General features: G+C 43.6%; 1 protein-coding gene across 1 annotated transcript in view; it reads right to left on the bottom strand.

Annotated features, from left to right (window-relative positions):
- Positions 1 to 18,346, bottom strand: part of LOC100376878 (tubulin alpha-1 chain-like) — a 98,213-nt gene that overhangs the window by 64,263 nt on the left and 15,604 nt on the right. The window contains exon 2 of the mRNA XM_085505538.1: positions 11,992 to 12,140. Coding sequence (XP_085361664.1) covers positions 11,992 to 12,140 — 149 coding nt within the window. The remainder of the gene's footprint in view (positions 1 to 11,991; positions 12,141 to 18,346) is intronic.

The raw sequence follows: 18,346 nt of genomic DNA on the forward strand, positions 1-18,346 counted from the left end.
TAGACTAACTAGTGCACATAGCACGCCCCTGTCAAGTTAGACTAACTAGTGCACATAGCATGCCCCTGTCAGGTTAGACAAACTAGTGCACGTAGTACGCCCCTGTCAAGTTAGACTAACTAGTGCACATAGCACGCCCCTGTCAAGTTAGACTAACTAGTGCACATAGCACGCCCATGTTAAGTAAGACTAACTAGTGCACACAGCACGCCCCTGTTAGGTTAGACTAACTAGTGCACATAGAACGCCCCTGTCAAGTTAGACTAACTAGTGCACATAGCACGCCCCTGTCAAGTTAGACTAACTAGTGCACACAGCACGCCCCTGTTAGGTTAGACTAACTAGTGCACATAGAATGCCCCTGTCAAGTTAGACTAACTAGTGCACACAGCACGCCCCTGTTAAGTTAGACTAACTAGTGCACACAGCACATCCCTGTCAAGTTAGACTAACTAGTGCACACAGCACATCCCTGTCAAGTTAGACTAACTAGTGCACACAGCACGCCCCTGTTAAGTTAGACTAACTAGTGCACATAGTACGCCCCTGTCAAGTTAGACTAACTAGTGCACATAGCACGCCCCTGTCAAGTTAGACTAACTAGTGCACATAGCACGCCCCTGTCAAGTTAGACTAACTAGTGCACACAGCACGCCCCTGTCAAGTTAGACTAACTAGTGCACACAACACGTCCCTGTCAAGTTACACTAACTAGTGCACACAACACGCCCCTGCCAAGTGAGACTAACTAGTGCACATAGCACGCCCCTGTCAAGTTAGACTAACTAGTGCACACAACACATCCCTGTCAAGTTAGACCAACTAGTGCACATAGCACGCCCCTGTCAAGTTAGACTAACTAGTGCACATAGCACGCCCCTGTCAAGTTAGATTAACTAGTGCACATAGCACGCCCCTGTCAAGTTAGATTAACTAGTGCACATAGCAAGCCCCTGTCAAGTTAGACTAACTAGTGCACGTAGTACGCCCCTGTCAAGTTAGACTAACTAGTGCACATAGCACGCCCCTGTCAAGTTAGACTAACTAGCACACATAGCACGCTCCTGTCAAGTTAGAATAACTAGTGCACGTAGCACACCCCTGTCAAGTTAGATTAACTAGTGCACGTAGTACGCCCCTGCCAAATTAGACTAACTAGTGCACATAGCACGCCCCTGCCAAGTGAGACTAACTAGTGCACATAGCACGCCCCTGTCAAGTTAGACTAACTAGTGCACACAGTACGCCCCTGTTAGGTTAGACTAACTAGTGCACATAGAATGCCCCTGTCAAGTTAGACTAACTAGTGCACATAGCACGCCCCTGTCAAGTTAGACTAACTAGTGCACATAGCACGCCCCTGCCAAGTTAGACTAACTAGTGCACATAGCACGCCCCTGTCAAGTTAGACTAACTAGTGCACGTAGTACGCCCCTGCCAAGTTAGACTAACTAGTGCACATAGCACGCCCCTGTCAAGTTAGACTAACTAGTGCACACAGCACGTCCCTGTCATGTTAGACTAACTAGTGCACATAGCACGCCCCTGCCAAGTGAGACTAACTAGTGCACATAGCACGCCCCTGTCAAGTTAGACCAACTAGTGCACACAACACATCCATGTCAAGTTAGACTAACTAGTGCACACAGCACGCCCCTGTTAAGTTAGACTAACTAGTGCACACAACACGTGCCTGTCAAGTTAGAATAACTAGTGCACACAGTACGCCCCTGTCAAGTTAGACTAACTAGTGCACATAGCATGCCCCTGTCAAGTTAGACTAACTAGTGCACACAACACATCCCTGTCAAGTTAGACTAACTAGTGCACATAGCACGTCCCTGTCAAGTTAGACGAACTAGTGCACACAACACATCCCTGTCAAGTTAGACGAACTAGTGCACATAGCACGACCCTGTCATGTTAGACTAACTAGTGCACACAGTACGCCCCTGTCAAGTTAGACTAACTATTGCACATAGCATGCCCCTGTCAAGTTAGACTAACTAGTGCACATAGCACGCCCCTGTCAAGTTAGACTAACTAGTGCACACAGCACGCCCCTGTCAAGTTAGACCAACTAGTGCACATAGCACGCCCCTGTCAAGTTAGACTAACTAGTGCACATAGCACGCCCCTGTCAAGTTAGATTAACTAGTGCACATAGCACGCCCCTGTCAAGTTAGATTAACTAGTGCACATAGCAAGCCCCTGTCAAGTTAGACTAACTAGTGCACATAGCATGCCCCTGTCAAGTTAGACTAACTAGTGCACACAACACATCCCTGCCAAGTGAGACTAACTAGTGCACATAGCACGCCCCTGTCAAGTTAGACTAACTAGTGCACACAACACATCCCTGTCAAGTTAGACCAACTAGTGCACATAGCACGCCCCTGTCAAGTTAGACTAACTAGTGCACATAGCACGCCCCTGTCAAGTTAGATTAACTAGTGCACATAGCACGCCCCTGTCAAGTTAGATTAACTAGTGCACATAGCAAGCCCCTGTCAAGTTAGACTAACTAGTGCACGTAGTACGCCCCTGTCAAGTTAGACTAACTAGTGCACATAGCACGCCCCTGTCAAGTTAGACTAACTAGCACACATAGCACGCTCCTGTCAAGTTAGAATAACTAGTGCACATAGCACACCCCTGTCAAGTTAGATTAACTAGTGCACGTAGTACGCCCCTGCCAAATTAGACTAACTAGTGCACATAGCACGCCCCTGCCAAGTGAGACTAACTAGTGCACATAGCACGCCCCTGTCAAGTTAGACTAACTAGTGCACACAGCACGCCCCTGTTAGGTTAGACTAACTAGTGCACATAGAATGCCCCTGTCAAGTTAGACTAACTAGTGCACATAGCACGCCCCTGTCAAGTTAGACTAACTAGTGCACATAGCACGCCCCTGCCAAGTTAGACTAACTAGTGCACATAGCACGCCCCTGTCAAGTTAGACTAACTAGTGCACGTAGTACGCCCCTGCCAAGTTAGACTAACTAGTGCACATAGCACGCCCCTGTCAAGTTAGACTAACTAGTGCACACAGCACGTCCCTGTCATGTTAGACTAACTAGTGCACATAGCACGCCCCTGCCAAGTGAGACTAACTAGTGCACATAGCACGCCCCTGTCAAGTTAGACCAACTAGTGCACACAACACATCCATGTCAAGTTAGACTAACTAGTGCACACAGCACGCCCCTGTTAAGTTAGACTAACTAGTGCACACAACACGTGCCTGTCAAGTTAGAATAACTAGTGCACACAGTACGCCCCTGTCAAGTTAGACTAACTAGTGCACATAGCATGCCCCTGTCAAGTTAGACTAACTAGTGCACACAACACATCCCTGTCAAGTTAGACTAACTAGTGCACATAGCACGCCCCTGTCAAGTTAGACGAACTAGTGCACACAACACATCCCTGTCAAGTTAGACTAACTAGTGCACATAGCACGACCCTGTCATGTTAGACTAACTAGTGCACACAGTACGCCCCTGTCAAGTTAGACTAACTATTGCACATAGCATGCCCCTGTCAAGTTAGACTAACTAGTGCACATAGCACGCCCCTGTCAAGTTAGACTAACTAGTGCACACAACACATCCCTGTCAAGTTAGACCAACTAGTGCACATAGCACGCCCCTGTCAAGTTAGACTAACTAGTGCACATAGCACGCCCCTGTCAAGTTAGATTAACTAGTGCACATAGCACGCCCCTGTCAAGTTAGATTAACTAGTGCACATAGCAAGCCCCTGTCAAGTTAGACTAACTAGTGCACATAGCATGCCCCTGTCAAGTTAGACTAACTAGTGCACACAACACATCCCTGTGAAGTTAGATTAACTAGTGCACATAGCACGCCCCTGTCAAGTTAGATTAACTAGTGCACATAGCAAGCCCCTGTCAAGTTAGACTAACTAGTGCACATAGCACGCCCCTGTCAAGTTAGACTAACTAGTGCACGTAGTACGCCCCTGTTAAGTTAGACTAACTAGTGCACATAGCACGCCCCTGTCAAGTTAGACTAACTAGTGCACATAGCACGCCCCTGTCAAGTTAGACTAACTAGCGCACATAGCACGCTCCTGTCAAGTTAGACTAACTAGTGCACATAGCACGCCCCTGTCAAGTTAGATTAACTAGTGCACGTAGTACGCCCCTGCCAAGTTAGACTAACTAGTGCACATAGCACGCCCCTGTCAAGTTAGACTAACTAGTGCACATAGCACGCCCCTGCCAAGTGAGACTAACTAGTGCACATAGCACGCCCCTGTCAAGTTAGACTAACTAGTGTACACAGCACGCCCCTGTTAGGTTAGACTAACTAGTGCACATAGAATGCCCCTGTCAAGTTAGACTAACTAGTGCACATAGCACGCCCCTGTCAAGTTAGACTAACTAGTGCACATAGCACGCCCCTGTCAAGTTAGACTAACTAGTGCACATAGCATGCCCCTGTCAGGTTAGACAAACTAGTGCACGTAGTACGCCCCTGTCAAGTTAGACTAACTAGTGCACATAGCACGCCCCTGTCAAGTTAGACTAACTAGTGCACATAGCACGCCCATGTTAAGTAAGACTAACTAGTGCACACAGCACGCCCCTGTTAGGTTAGACTAACTAGTGCACATAGAATGCCCCTGTCAAGTTAGACTAACTAGTGCACATAGCACGCCCCTGTCAAGTTAGACTAACTAGTGCACACAGCACGCCCCTGTTAGGTTAGACTAACTAGTGCACATAGAATGCCCCTGTCAAGTTAGACTAACTAGTGCACATAGCACGCCCCTGTCAAGTTAGACTAACTAGTGCACACAGCACATCCCTGTCAAGTTAGACTAACTAGTGCACACAGCACGCCCCTGTTAGGTTAGACTAACTAGTGCACACAGCACATCCCTGTCAAGTTAGACTAACTAGTGCACACAACACATCCCTGTCAAGTTAGACTAACTAGTACACACAGCACGCCCCTGTTAAGTTAGACTAACTAGTGCACACAGCACATCCCTGTCAAGTTAGACTAACTAGTGCACACAGCACGCCCCTGTTAAGTTAGACTAACTAGTGCACACAGCACATCCCTGTCAAGTTAGACTAACTAGTGCACACAGCACATCCCTGTCAAGTTAGACTAACTAGTGCACACAGCACGCCCCTGTTAAGTTAGACTAACTAGTGCACATAGTACGCCCCTGTCAAGTTAGACTAACTAGTGCACATAGCACGCCCCTGTCAAGTTAGACTAACTAGTGCACATAGCACGCCCCTGTCAAGTTAGACTAACTAGTGCACACAGCACGCCCCTGTCAAGTTAGACTAACTAGTGCACACAACACGTCCCTGTCAAGTTACACTAACTAGTGCACACAACACGCCCCTGCCAAGTGAGACTAACTAGTGCACATAGCACGCCCATGTCAAGTTAGACTAACTAGTGCACACAACACATCCCTGTCAAGTTAGACCAACTAGTGCACATAGCACGCCCCTGTCAAGTTAGACTAACTAGTGCACATAGCACGCCCCTGTCAAGTTAGATTAACTAGTGCACATAGCACGCCCCTGTCAAGTTAGATTAACTAGTGCACATAGCAAGCCCCTGTCAAGTTAGACTAACTAGTGCACGTAGTACGCCCCTGTCAAGTTAGACTAACTAGTGCACATAGCACGCCCCTGTCAAGTTAGACTAACTAGCACACATAGCACGCTCCTGTCAAGTTAGACTAACTAGTGCACATAGCACGCCCCTGTCAAGTTAGATTAACTAGTGCACGTAGTACGCCCCTGCCAAGTTAGACTAACTAGTGCACATAGCACGCCCCTGCCAAGTGAGACTAACTAGTGCACATAGCACGCCCCTGTCAAGTTAGACTAACTAGTGCACATAGCACGCCCCTGTCAAGTTAGACTAACTAGTGCACACAACACGTCCCTGTCAAGTTACACTAACTAGTGCACACAACACGCCCCTGTTAGGTTAGACTAACTAGTGCACATAGAATGCCCCTGTCAAGTTAGACTAACTAGTGCACATAGCACGCCCCTGTCAAGTTAGACTAACTAGTGCACATAGCACGCCCCTGTCAAGTTAGACTAACTAGTGCACATAGCATGCCCCTGTCAGGTTAGACAAACTAGTGCACGTAGTACGCCCCTGTCACGTTAGACTAACTAGTGCACATAGCACGCCCCTGTCAAGTTAGACTAACTAGTGCACACAGCACGCCCATGTTAAGTTAGACTAACTAGTGCACACAGCACATCCCTGTCAAGTTAGACTAACTAGTGCACACAGCACGCCCCTGTTAAGTTAGACTAACTAGTGCACACAACACATCCCTGTCAAGTTAGACTAACTAGTACACACAGCACGCCCCTGTTAAGTTAGACTAACTAGTGCACACAGCACATCCCTGTCAAGTTTGACTAACTAGTGCACACAGCACGCCCCTGTTAAGTTAGACTAACTAGTGCACATAGCACGCCCCTGTCAAGTTAGACTAACTAGTGCACACAGCACGCCCCTGTCAGGTTAGACTAACTAGTGCACATAGAACGCCCCTGTCAAGTTAGACTAACTAGTGCTCATAGCACGCCCCTGTCAAGTTAGACTAACTAGTGCACGTAGTACACCCCTGCCAAGTTAGACTAACTAGTGCACATAGCACATCCCTGTCAAGTTAGACTAACTAGTGCACACAGCACGCCCCTGTTAAGTTAGACTAACTAGTGCACACAACACATCCCTGTCAAGTTAGACTAACTAGTACACATAGCACGCCCCTGCCAAGTGAGACTAACTAGTGCACACAACACGCCCCTGTCAAGTTAGACTAACTAGTGCACATAGCATGCCCCTGTCAAGTTAGACTAACTAGTGCACACAGCACGCCCCTGTTAAGTAAGACTAACTAGTGCACACAGCACATCCCTGTCAAGTTAGACTAACTAGTGCACACAGCACGACCCTGTTAAGTTAGACTAACTAGTGCACACAACACATCCCTGTCAAGTTAGACTAACTAGTACACATAGCACGCCCCTGCCAAGTGAGACTAACTAGTGCACACAACACGCCCCTGTCAAGTTAGACTAACTAGTGCACATAGCATGCCCCTGTCAAGTTAGACTAACTAGTGCACATAGCACGCCCCTGTCAAGTTAGATTAACTAGTGCACATAGCACGCCCCTGTCAAGTTAGACTAACTAGTGCACACAACACATCCCTGTCAAGTTAGACTAACTAGGGCACATAGCACGCCCCTGCCAAGTGAGACTAACTAGTGCACATAGCACGCCCCTGTCAAGTTAGACTAACTAGTGCACACAACACGCCCCTGCCAAGTGAGACTAACTAGTGCACACAGCACGCCCCTGTCAAGTTAGACTAACTAGTGCACACAGCACGCCCCTGTCAAGTTAGACTAACTAGTGCACACAACACATCCCTGTCAAGTTAGACTAACTAGTGCACATAGCACGCCCCTGTCAAGTTAGACTAACTAGTGCACACAACACATCCCTGTCAAGTTAGACTAACTAGGGCACATAGCACGCCCCTGCCAAGTGAGACTAACTAGTGCACATAGCACGCCCCTGTCAAGTTAGACTAACTAGTGCACACAGCACATCCCTGTCAAGTTAGACTAACTAGTGCACACAGCACGCCCCTGTCAAGTTAGACTAACTAGTGCACACAGCACGCCCCTGTTAGGTTAGACTAACTAGTGCACATAGAATGCCCCTGTCAAGTTAGACTAACTAGTGCACATAGCACGCCCCTGTCAAGTTAGACTAACTAGTGCACACAGCACGCCCCTGTTAGGTTAGACTAACTAGTGCACATAGAATGCCCCTGTCAAGTTAGACTAACTAGTGCACATAGCACGCCCCTGTCAAGTTAGACTAACTAGTGCACACAGCACATCCCTGTCAAGTTAGACTAACTAGTGCACACAGCACGCCCCTGTTAGGTTAGACTAACTAGTGCACACAGCACATCCCTGTCAAGTTAGACTAACTAGTGCACACAACACATCCCTGTCAAGTTAGACTAACTAGTACACACAGCACGCCCCTGTTAAGTTAGACTAACTAGTGCACACAGCACATCCCTGTCAAGTTAGACTAACTAGTGCACACAGCACGCCCCTGTTAAGTTAGACTAACTAGTGCACACAGCACATCCCTGTCAAGTTAGACTAACTAGTGCACACAGCACATCCCTGTCAAGTTAGACTAACTAGTGCACACAGCACGCCCCTGTTAAGTTAGACTAACTAGTGCACATAGTACGCCCCTGTCAAGTTAGACTAACTAGTGCACATAGCACGCCCCTGTCAAGTTAGACTAACTAGTGCACATAGCACGCCCCTGTCAAGTTAGACTAACTAGTGCACACAGCACGCCCCTGTCAAGTTAGACTAACTAGTGCACACAACACGTCCCTGTCAAGTTACACTAACTAGTGCACACAACACGCCCCTGCCAAGTGAGACTAACTAGTGCACATAGCACGCCCATGTCAAGTTAGACTAACTAGTGCACACAACACATCCCTGTCAAGTTAGACCAACTAGTGCACATAGCACGCCCCTGTCAAGTTAGACTAACTAGTGCACATAGCACGCCCCTGTCAAGTTAGATTAACTAGTGCACATAGCACGCCCCTGTCAAGTTAGATTAACTAGTGCACATAGCAAGCCCCTGTCAAGTTAGACTAACTAGTGCACGTAGTACGCCCCTGTCAAGTTAGACTAACTAGTGCACATAGCACGCCCCTGTCAAGTTAGACTAACTAGCACACATAGCACGCTCCTGTCAAGTTAGACTAACTAGTGCACATAGCACGCCCCTGTCAAGTTAGATTAACTAGTGCACGTAGTACGCCCCTGCCAAGTTAGACTAACTAGTGCACATAGCACGCCCCTGCCAAGTGAGACTAACTAGTGCACATAGCACGCCCCTGTCAAGTTAGACTAACTAGTGCACATAGCACGCCCCTGTCAAGTTAGACTAACTAGTGCACACAACACGTCCCTGTCAAGTTACACTAACTAGTGCACACAACACGCCCCTGTTAGGTTAGACTAACTAGTGCACATAGAATGCCCCTGTCAAGTTAGACTAACTAGTGCACATAGCACGCCCCTGTCAAGTTAGACTAACTAGTGCACATAGCACGCCCCTGTCAAGTTAGACTAACTAGTGCACATAGCATGCCCCTGTCAGGTTAGACAAACTAGTGCACGTAGTACGCCCCTGTCACGTTAGACTAACTAGTGCACATAGCACGCCCCTGTCAAGTTAGACTAACTAGTGCACACAGCACGCCCATGTTAAGTTAGACTAACTAGTGCACACAGCACATCCCTGTCAAGTTAGACTAACTAGTGCACACAGCACGCCCCTGTTAAGTTAGACTAACTAGTGCACACAACACATCCCTGTCAAGTTAGACTAACTAGTACACACAGCACGCCCCTGTTAAGTTAGACTAACTAGTGCACACAGCACATCCCTGTCAAGTTTGACTAACTAGTGCACACAGCACGCCCCTGTTAAGTTAGACTAACTAGTGCACATAGCACGCCCCTGTCAAGTTAGACTAACTAGTGCACACAGCACGCCCCTGTCAGGTTAGACTAACTAGTGCACATAGAACGCCCCTGTCAAGTTAGACTAACTAGTGCTCATAGCACGCCCCTGTCAAGTTAGACTAACTAGTGCACGTAGTACACCCCTGCCAAGTTAGACTAACTAGTGCACATAGCACATCCCTGTCAAGTTAGACTAACTAGTGCACACAGCACGCCCCTGTTAAGTTAGACTAACTAGTGCACACAACACATCCCTGTCAAGTTAGACTAACTAGTACACATAGCACGCCCCTGCCAAGTGAGACTAACTAGTGCACACAACACGCCCCTGTCAAGTTAGACTAACTAGTGCACATAGCATGCCCCTGTCAAGTTAGACTAACTAGTGCACACAGCACGCCCCTGTTAAGTAAGACTAACTAGTGCACACAGCACATCCCTGTCAAGTTAGACTAACTAGTGCACACAGCACGACCCTGTTAAGTTAGACTAACTAGTGCACACAACACATCCCTGTCAAGTTAGACTAACTAGTACACATAGCACGCCCCTGCCAAGTGAGACTAACTAGTGCACACAACACGCCCCTGTCAAGTTAGACTAACTAGTGCACATAGCATGCCCCTGTCAAGTTAGACTAACTAGTGCACATAGCACGCCCCTGTCAAGTTAGATTAACTAGTGCACATAGCACGCCCCTGTCAAGTTAGACTAACTAGTGCACACAACACATCCCTGTCAAGTTAGACTAACTAGGGCACATAGCACGCCCCTGCCAAGTGAGACTAACTAGTGCACATAGCACGCCCCTGTCAAGTTAGACTAACTAGTGCACACAACACGCCCCTGCCAAGTGAGACTAACTAGTGCACACAGCACGCCCCTGTCAAGTTAGACTAACTAGTGCACACAGCACGCCCCTGTCAAGTTAGACTAACTAGTGCACACAACACATCCCTGTCAAGTTAGACTAACTAGTGCACATAGCACGCCCCTGTCAAGTTAGACTAACTAGTGCACACAACACATCCCTGTCAAGTTAGACTAACTAGGGCACATAGCACGCCCCTGCCAAGTGAGACTAACTAGTGCACATAGCACGCCCCTGTCAAGTTAGACTAACTAGTGCACACAGCACATCCCTGTCAAGTTAGACTAACTAGTGCACACAGCACGCCCCTGTCAAGTTAGACTAACTAGTGCACATAGCACGCCCCTGTCAAGTTAGACTAACTAGTGCACACAACACGCCCCTGTCAAGTTAGACTAACTAGTGCACATAGCACGCCCCTGTCAAGTTAGACTAACTAGTGCACACAACACGCCCCTGTCAAGTTAGACTAACTAGTGCACATAGCACGCCCCTGTCAAGTTAGACTAACTAGTGCACATAGCACGCCCCTGTCAAGTTAGACTAACTAGTGCACATAGCACGCCCTGTCAAGTTAGACTAACTAGTGCACACAACACGCCCCTGTCAAGTTAGACTAACTAGTGCACACAGCACGACCCTGTCATGTTAGACTAACTAGTGCACATAGCACGCCCCTGTCAAGTTAGACTAACTAGTGCACATAGCATGCCCCTGTCAAGTTAGACTAACTAGTGCACATAGCACGCCCCTGTCAAGTTAGACTAACTAGTGCACATAGCACGCCCCTGTCAAGTTAGACTAACTAGTGCACACAACACGCCCCTGTCAAGTTAGACTAACTAGTGCACATAGCACGCCCCTGTCAAGTTAGACTAACTAGTGCACATACCACGCCCCTGTCAAGTTAGACTAACTAGTGCTCATAGCACGCCCCTGTCAAGTTAGACTAACTAGTGCACACAGCACGCCCCTGTCAAGTTAGACTAACTAGTGCACACAGCACGCCCCTGTCAAGTTAGACTAACTAGTGCACATAGCATGCCCCTGTCAAGTTAGACTAACTAGTGCACATAGCACGCCCCTGTCAAGTTAGACTAACAAGTGCACACAACACACCCCTGTCAAGTTAGACTAACTAGTGCACACAACACATCCCTGTCAAGTTAGACTAACTAGTGCACACAACACATCCCTGTCACGTTAGACTAACTAGTGCACATAGCATGCCCCTGTCAAGTTAGACTAACTAGTGCACATAGCACATCCCTGTCAAGTTAGACTAACTAGTGCACATAGCACGCCCCTGTCAAGTTAGACTAACTAGTGCTCATAGCACGCCCCTATCAAGTTAGACTAACATCAGCATTACGTCTTAATGGAACAAATGTTCCAAAGAATTACTTATAGAATGTATGAAATGGAACCATCATCATGAAAATGCAGAAGAAGCAAACAAGTTGCAGGATAATATAGTGTAGTGAAGTTATATGCATATACACACCACTTTTCGTATTCTGTCCAGCGCAAGATCAATCATTTCTTTACCCACTGTATAATTGCCACGTGCATAATTATTTGCGGCGTCTTCCTTTCCAGTAACCAGCTGTTCGGGGTGAAACAACTGCCGATATACCCCTACACGAGTCTCATCTAAAAATGTAATGTAAAGTAATGGAACGTTTATTGGGAGTATAAATGATATTTATTTCATAACTCCAAACCAATGTGTGTTGTGTTTGATAACACAGTGACTGTGTAATATGTTGTGTTTGATAACACAGTGGCTGTGTAATGTGTTGTGTTTGATAACACAGTGACTGTATAATGTGTTGTGTTTGATAACACAGTCACTGTATAATGTGTTGTGTTTGATAACACAGTCACTGTGTAATGTGTTGTGTTTGATAACACAGTAACTGTGTAATGTGTTGTGTTTGATAACACAGTGACTGTGTAATGTGTTGTGTTTGATAACACAGTGACTGTGTAATATGTTGTGTTTGATAACACAGTGACTGTGTAATGTGTTGTGTTTGATAACACAGTGACTGTGTAATGTGTTGTGTTTGATAACACAGTGACTGTGTAATGTGTTGTGTTTGATAACACAGTGACTGTGTAATATGTTGTGTTTGATAAAACAGTGACTGTGTAATGTGTTGTCTTTGATAACACAGTGACTGTGTAATGTGTTGTGTTTGATAACACAGTCACTGTGTAATGTGTTGTGTTTGATAACACAGTGACTGTGTAATGTGTTGTGTTTGATAACACAGTGACTGTGTAATGTGTTGTGTTTGATAACACATTGACTGTGTAATGTGTTGTCTTTGATAACACAGTGACTGTATAATGTGTTGTGTTTGATAACACAGTCACTGTGTAATGTGTTGTGTTTGATAACACAGTGACTGTGTAATGTGTTGTGTTTGATATCACAGTCACTGTGTAATGTGTTGTGTTTGATAACACAGTGACTGTATAATGTGGTGTGTTTTATAACACAGTGACTGTGTAATGTGTTGTGTTTGATATCACAGTCACTGTGTAATGTGTTGTGTTTGATAACACAGTGACTGTGTAATGTGTTGTGTTTGATAACACAGTGACTGTTTAATGTGGTGTGTTTGATAACACAGTGACTGTGTAATGTGTTGTCTTTGATAACACAGTGACTGTGTAATGTGCTGTGTTTGATAACACAGTGACTGTGTAATGTGTTGTATTTGATAACACAGTGACTGTATAATGTGGTGTGTTTGATAACACAGTGACTGTGTAATGTGTTGTCTTTGATAACACAGTGACTGTGTAATGTGCTGTGTTTGATAACACAGTGACTGTATAATGTGTTGTGTTTGATAACACAGTGACTGTTTAATGTGGTGTGTTTGATAACACAGTGACTGTGTAATGTGTTGTCTTTGATAACACAGTGACTGTGTAATGTGCTGTGTTTGATAACACAGTGACTGTGTAATGTGTTGTGTTTGATAACACAGTGACTGTGTAATGTGTTGTGTTTGATAACACAGTGACTGTGTAATGTGTTGTGTTTGATAACACAGTGACTCTGTAATGTGTTGTGTTTGATAACACAGTGACTGTCTAATGTGCTGTGTTTGATAACACAGTGACTGTCTAATGTGTTGTGTTTGATAACACAGTCACAGTGTAATGTGTTGTATTTGATAACACAGTGACTGTGCAATGTGTTGTGTTTGATAACACAGTGACTGTGTAATGTGTTGTGTTTGATAACACAGTGACTGTATAATGTGTTGTGTTTGATAACACAGTGACTGTGTAATGTGTTGTCCTTGATAACACAGTGACTGTCTAATGTGTTGTGTTTGATAACACATGACTGTATAATGTGTTGTGTTTGATAACACAGTGACTGTCTAATGTGTTGTGTTTGATAACACATGACTGTATAATGTGTTGTGTTTGATAACACAGTGACTGTGTAATGTGTTGTCCTTGATAACACAGTGACTGTCTAATGTGTTGTGTTTGATAACACATGACTGTATAATGTGTTGTGTTTGATAACACAGTGACTGTATAATGTGTTGTGTTTGATAACACAGTGACTGTGTAATGTGTTGTGTTTGGTAGCATAGTGACTGTGTAATGTGTTGTGTTTGATAACACAGTGACTGTGTAATGTGTTGTGTTTGATAACACAGTGACTGTGTAATGTGTTGTGTTTGATAACACAGTGACTGTGTAATGTGTTGTGTTTGATAACACAGTGACTGTGTAATGTGTTGTGTTTGATAACACAGTGACTGTGTAATGTGTTGTGTTTGATAACACAGTGACTGTATAATGTGTTGTGTTTGATAACACAGTGACTGTGTAATGTGTTGTTTGATAACACAGTAAACTGTGTCATGTGTTGTGTTTGATAACGCAGTGATGTGCAATATGTTGTGTTTGATAACACAGTGACTGTGCAATGTGGTGTGTTTCATAACACAGTGTAATGATTTGAGGCTATGACGTTTAGTTTAGTTATTTGCATAATGATATTGATACATTGTATGGAACATCTCGTGAGTATTTAGACTCAGTTCCAGGCCTAGCAGTTGAGCAATAAACACCTTGGCTACAAGTGCTCCTCTCCAGTGTGTTATTCTCCTCCCGGATCTGGTGACCAATACTCACTTGGTTCACTCTACCTTGAGAAGTCTGTTCTCAGTTTACACACAGTGGTGTGTAATATGTTCTGTTTGATAACACAGTGACTGTGTAATGTGCTGTGTTTGATAACACAGTGACTGTGTAATTTGTTTTGTTTGATAACACAGTGATGTGTAATATGTTGCGTTTGATAACACAGTGACTGTGCAATGTGCTGTGTTTGATAACACAGTGACTGTGTAATGTGCTGTGTTTGATAACACAGTGACTGTATAATGTGTTGTGTTTGATAACACAGTGACTGTGTAATGTGGTGTGTTTGATAACACAGTGACTGTGTAATGTGCTGTGTTTGATAACACAGTGACTGTGTAATGTGTTGTTTTTGATAACACAGTGGCTGTGTAATGTGTTGTGTTTGATAACACAGTGACTGTATAATGTGTTGTGTTTGATAACACAGTGACTGTGTAATGTGTTGTTTTTGATAACACAGTGACTGTATAATGTGTTGTGTTTGATAACACAGTGACTGTGTAATGTGTTGTTTTTGATAACACAGTGGCTGTGTAATTTGTTGTGTTTGATAACACAGTGACTGTATAATGTGTTGTGTTTGATAACACAGTGACTGTGTAATGTGTTGTTTTTGATAACACAGTGGCTGTGTAATGTGTTGTGTTGATAACACAGTGGCTGTGTAATGTGTTGTGTTGATAACACAGTGACTGTGTAATGTGTTGTGTTTGATAACACAGTGACTGTGTAATGTGTTGTGTTGTGTTTGATAACACAGTGACTGTGTAATGTGTTGTGTTTGATAACACAGTGACTGTATAATGTGTTGTGTTTGATAACACAGTGACTGTATAATGTGTTGTGTTTGATAACACAGTGACTGTATAATGTAGTGTGTTTGATAACACAGTGACTGTATAATGTGTTGTGTTTGATAACACAGTGACTGTGTAATGTGTTGTGTTTGATAACACAGTGACTGTGTAATGTGTTGTGTTTGATAACACAGTGACTGTGTAATGTGTTGTGTTTGATAACACAGTGACTGTATAATGTGTTGTGTTTGATAACACAGTGACTGTATAATGTGTTGTGTTTGATAACACAGTGACTGTATAATGTAGTGTGTTTGATAACACAGTGACTGTATAATGTGTTGTGTTTGATAACACAGTGACTGTGTAATGTGTTGTGTTTGATAACACAGTGACTGTGTAATGTGTTGTGTTTGATAACACAGTGACTGTGTAATGTGTTGTGTTGATAACACAGTGACTGTGTAATGTGTTGTGTTTGATAACACAGTGACTGTGTAATGTGTTGTGTTGTGTTTGATAACACAGTGACTGTGTAATGTGTTGTGTTTGATAACACAGTGACTGTATAATGTGTTGTGTTTGATAACACAGTGACTGTATAATGTGTTGTGTTTGATAACACAGTGACTGTATAATGTAGTGTGTTTGATAACACAGTGACTGTGTAATGTGTTGTGTTTGATAACACAGTGACTGTGTAATGTGTTGTGTTTGATAACACAGTGACTGTGTAATGTGTTGTGTTTGATAACACAGTGACTGTGTAATGTGTTGTGTTTGATAACACAGTGACTGTATAATGTGTTGTGTTTGATAACACAGTGACTGTATAATGTAGTGTGTTTGATAACACAGTGACTGTATAATGTGTTGTGTTTGATAACACAGTGACTGTGTAATGTGTTGTGTTTAATAACACAGTGACTGTGTAATGTGTTGTGTTTGATAACACAGTGACTGTGTAATGTGTTGTGTTTGATAACACAGTGACTGTGTAATGTGTTGTGTTTGATAACACAGTGACTGTGTAATGTGTTATGTTTGATAACACAGTGACTGTATAATGTGGTGTGTTTGATAACACAGTGACTGTGCAATGTGTTGTGTTTGATAACACAGTGATGTGTAATATGTTGTGTTTAATAACACAGTGACTGTGTAATGTGTTGTGTTTGATAACACAGTGACTGTATAATGTGGTGTGTTTGATAACACAGTGACTGTGTAATGTGTTGTGTTTGATAACACAGTGACTGTGTAATGTGTTGTGTTTAATAACACAGTGACTGTGTAATGTGTTGTGTTTGATAACACAGTGACTGTATAATGTGGTGTGTTTGATAACACAGTGACTGTGTAATGTGTTGTGTTTGATAACACAGTGACTGTGTAATGTGTTGTGTTTGATAACACAGTGATGTGTAATGTGTTGTGTTTGATAACACAGTGACTGTGTAATGTGTTGTGTTTGATAACACAGTAACTGTGTAATGTGTTGTGTTTGATAACACAGTGACTGTATAATGTGTTGTGTTTGATAACACAGTGACTGTGCAATGTGTTGTGTTTGATAACACAGTGACTGTGTAATGTGTTGTGTTTGATAACACAGTGACTGTGTAATGTGTTGTGTTTGATAACACAGTGACTGTGTAATGTGTTGTGTTTAATAACACAGTGACTGTGTAATATGTTGTGTTTGATAACACAGTAACTGTGTAATGTGTTGTGTTTGATAACACAGTGACTGTGTAATGTGTTGTGTTTGATAACACAGTGACTGTGTAATGTGTTGTGTTTGATAACACAGTGACTGTGTAATGTGTTGTGTTTGATAACACAGTGACTGTGTAATGTGTTGTGTTTAATAACACAGTGACTGTGTAATGTGTTGTGTTTGATAACACAGTGACTGTGTAATGTGTTGTGTTTGATAACACAGTGACTGTGTAATGTGTTGTGTTTGATAACACAGTGACTGTATAATGTGTTATGTTTGATAACACAGTGACTGTGTAATGTGTTGTGTTTGATAACACAGTGACTGTGTAATGTGTTGTGTTTGATAACACAGTGACTGTATAATGTGGTGTGTTTGATAACACAGTGACTGTATAATGTGTTGTGTTTGATAACACAGTGACTGTATAATGTGTTGTGTTTGATAACACAGTGACTGTGTAATGTGTTGTGTTTGATAACACAGTGACTGTGTAATGTGGTGTGTTTGATAACACAGTGACTGTATAATGTGTTGTGTTTGATAACACAGTGATGTGTAATATGTTCTGTTTGATAACACAGTGACTGTGTAATGTGCTGAGTTTGATAACACAGTGACTGTGTAATGTGTTGTGTTTGATAACACAGTGATGTGTAATATGTTGTGTTTGATAACACAGTGACTGTGCAATGTGCTGTGTTTGATAACACAGTGACTGTGTAATGTGTTGTTTTTGATAACACAGTGACTGTGTAATGTGCTGTGTTTGATAACACAGTGACTGTATAATGTGTTTTGTTTGATAACACAGTGATGTGTAATATGTTGTGTTTGATAACACAGTGACTGTGCAATGTGCTGTGTTTGATAACACAGTGACTGTGTAATGTGTTGTTTTTGATAACACAGTGGCGGTGTAATGTGTTGTGTTTGATAACACAGTGACTGTATAATGTGTTGTGTTTGATAACACAGTGACTGTCTAATGTGCTGTGTTTGATAACACAGTGACTGTGTAATGTGTTGTTTTTGATAACACAGTGGCGGTGTAATGTGTTGTGTTTGATAACACAGTGACTGTATAATGTGTTGTTTTTGATAACACAGTGGCGGTGTAATGTGTTGTGTTTGATAACACAGTGACTGTA

Source organism: Saccoglossus kowalevskii, chromosome 11 (genome assembly GCF_978046115.1).
Source record: "Saccoglossus kowalevskii chromosome 11, keSacKowa6.1, whole genome shotgun sequence".
NCBI classification, from domain to species: domain Eukaryota; kingdom Metazoa; phylum Hemichordata; class Enteropneusta; family Harrimaniidae; genus Saccoglossus; species Saccoglossus kowalevskii.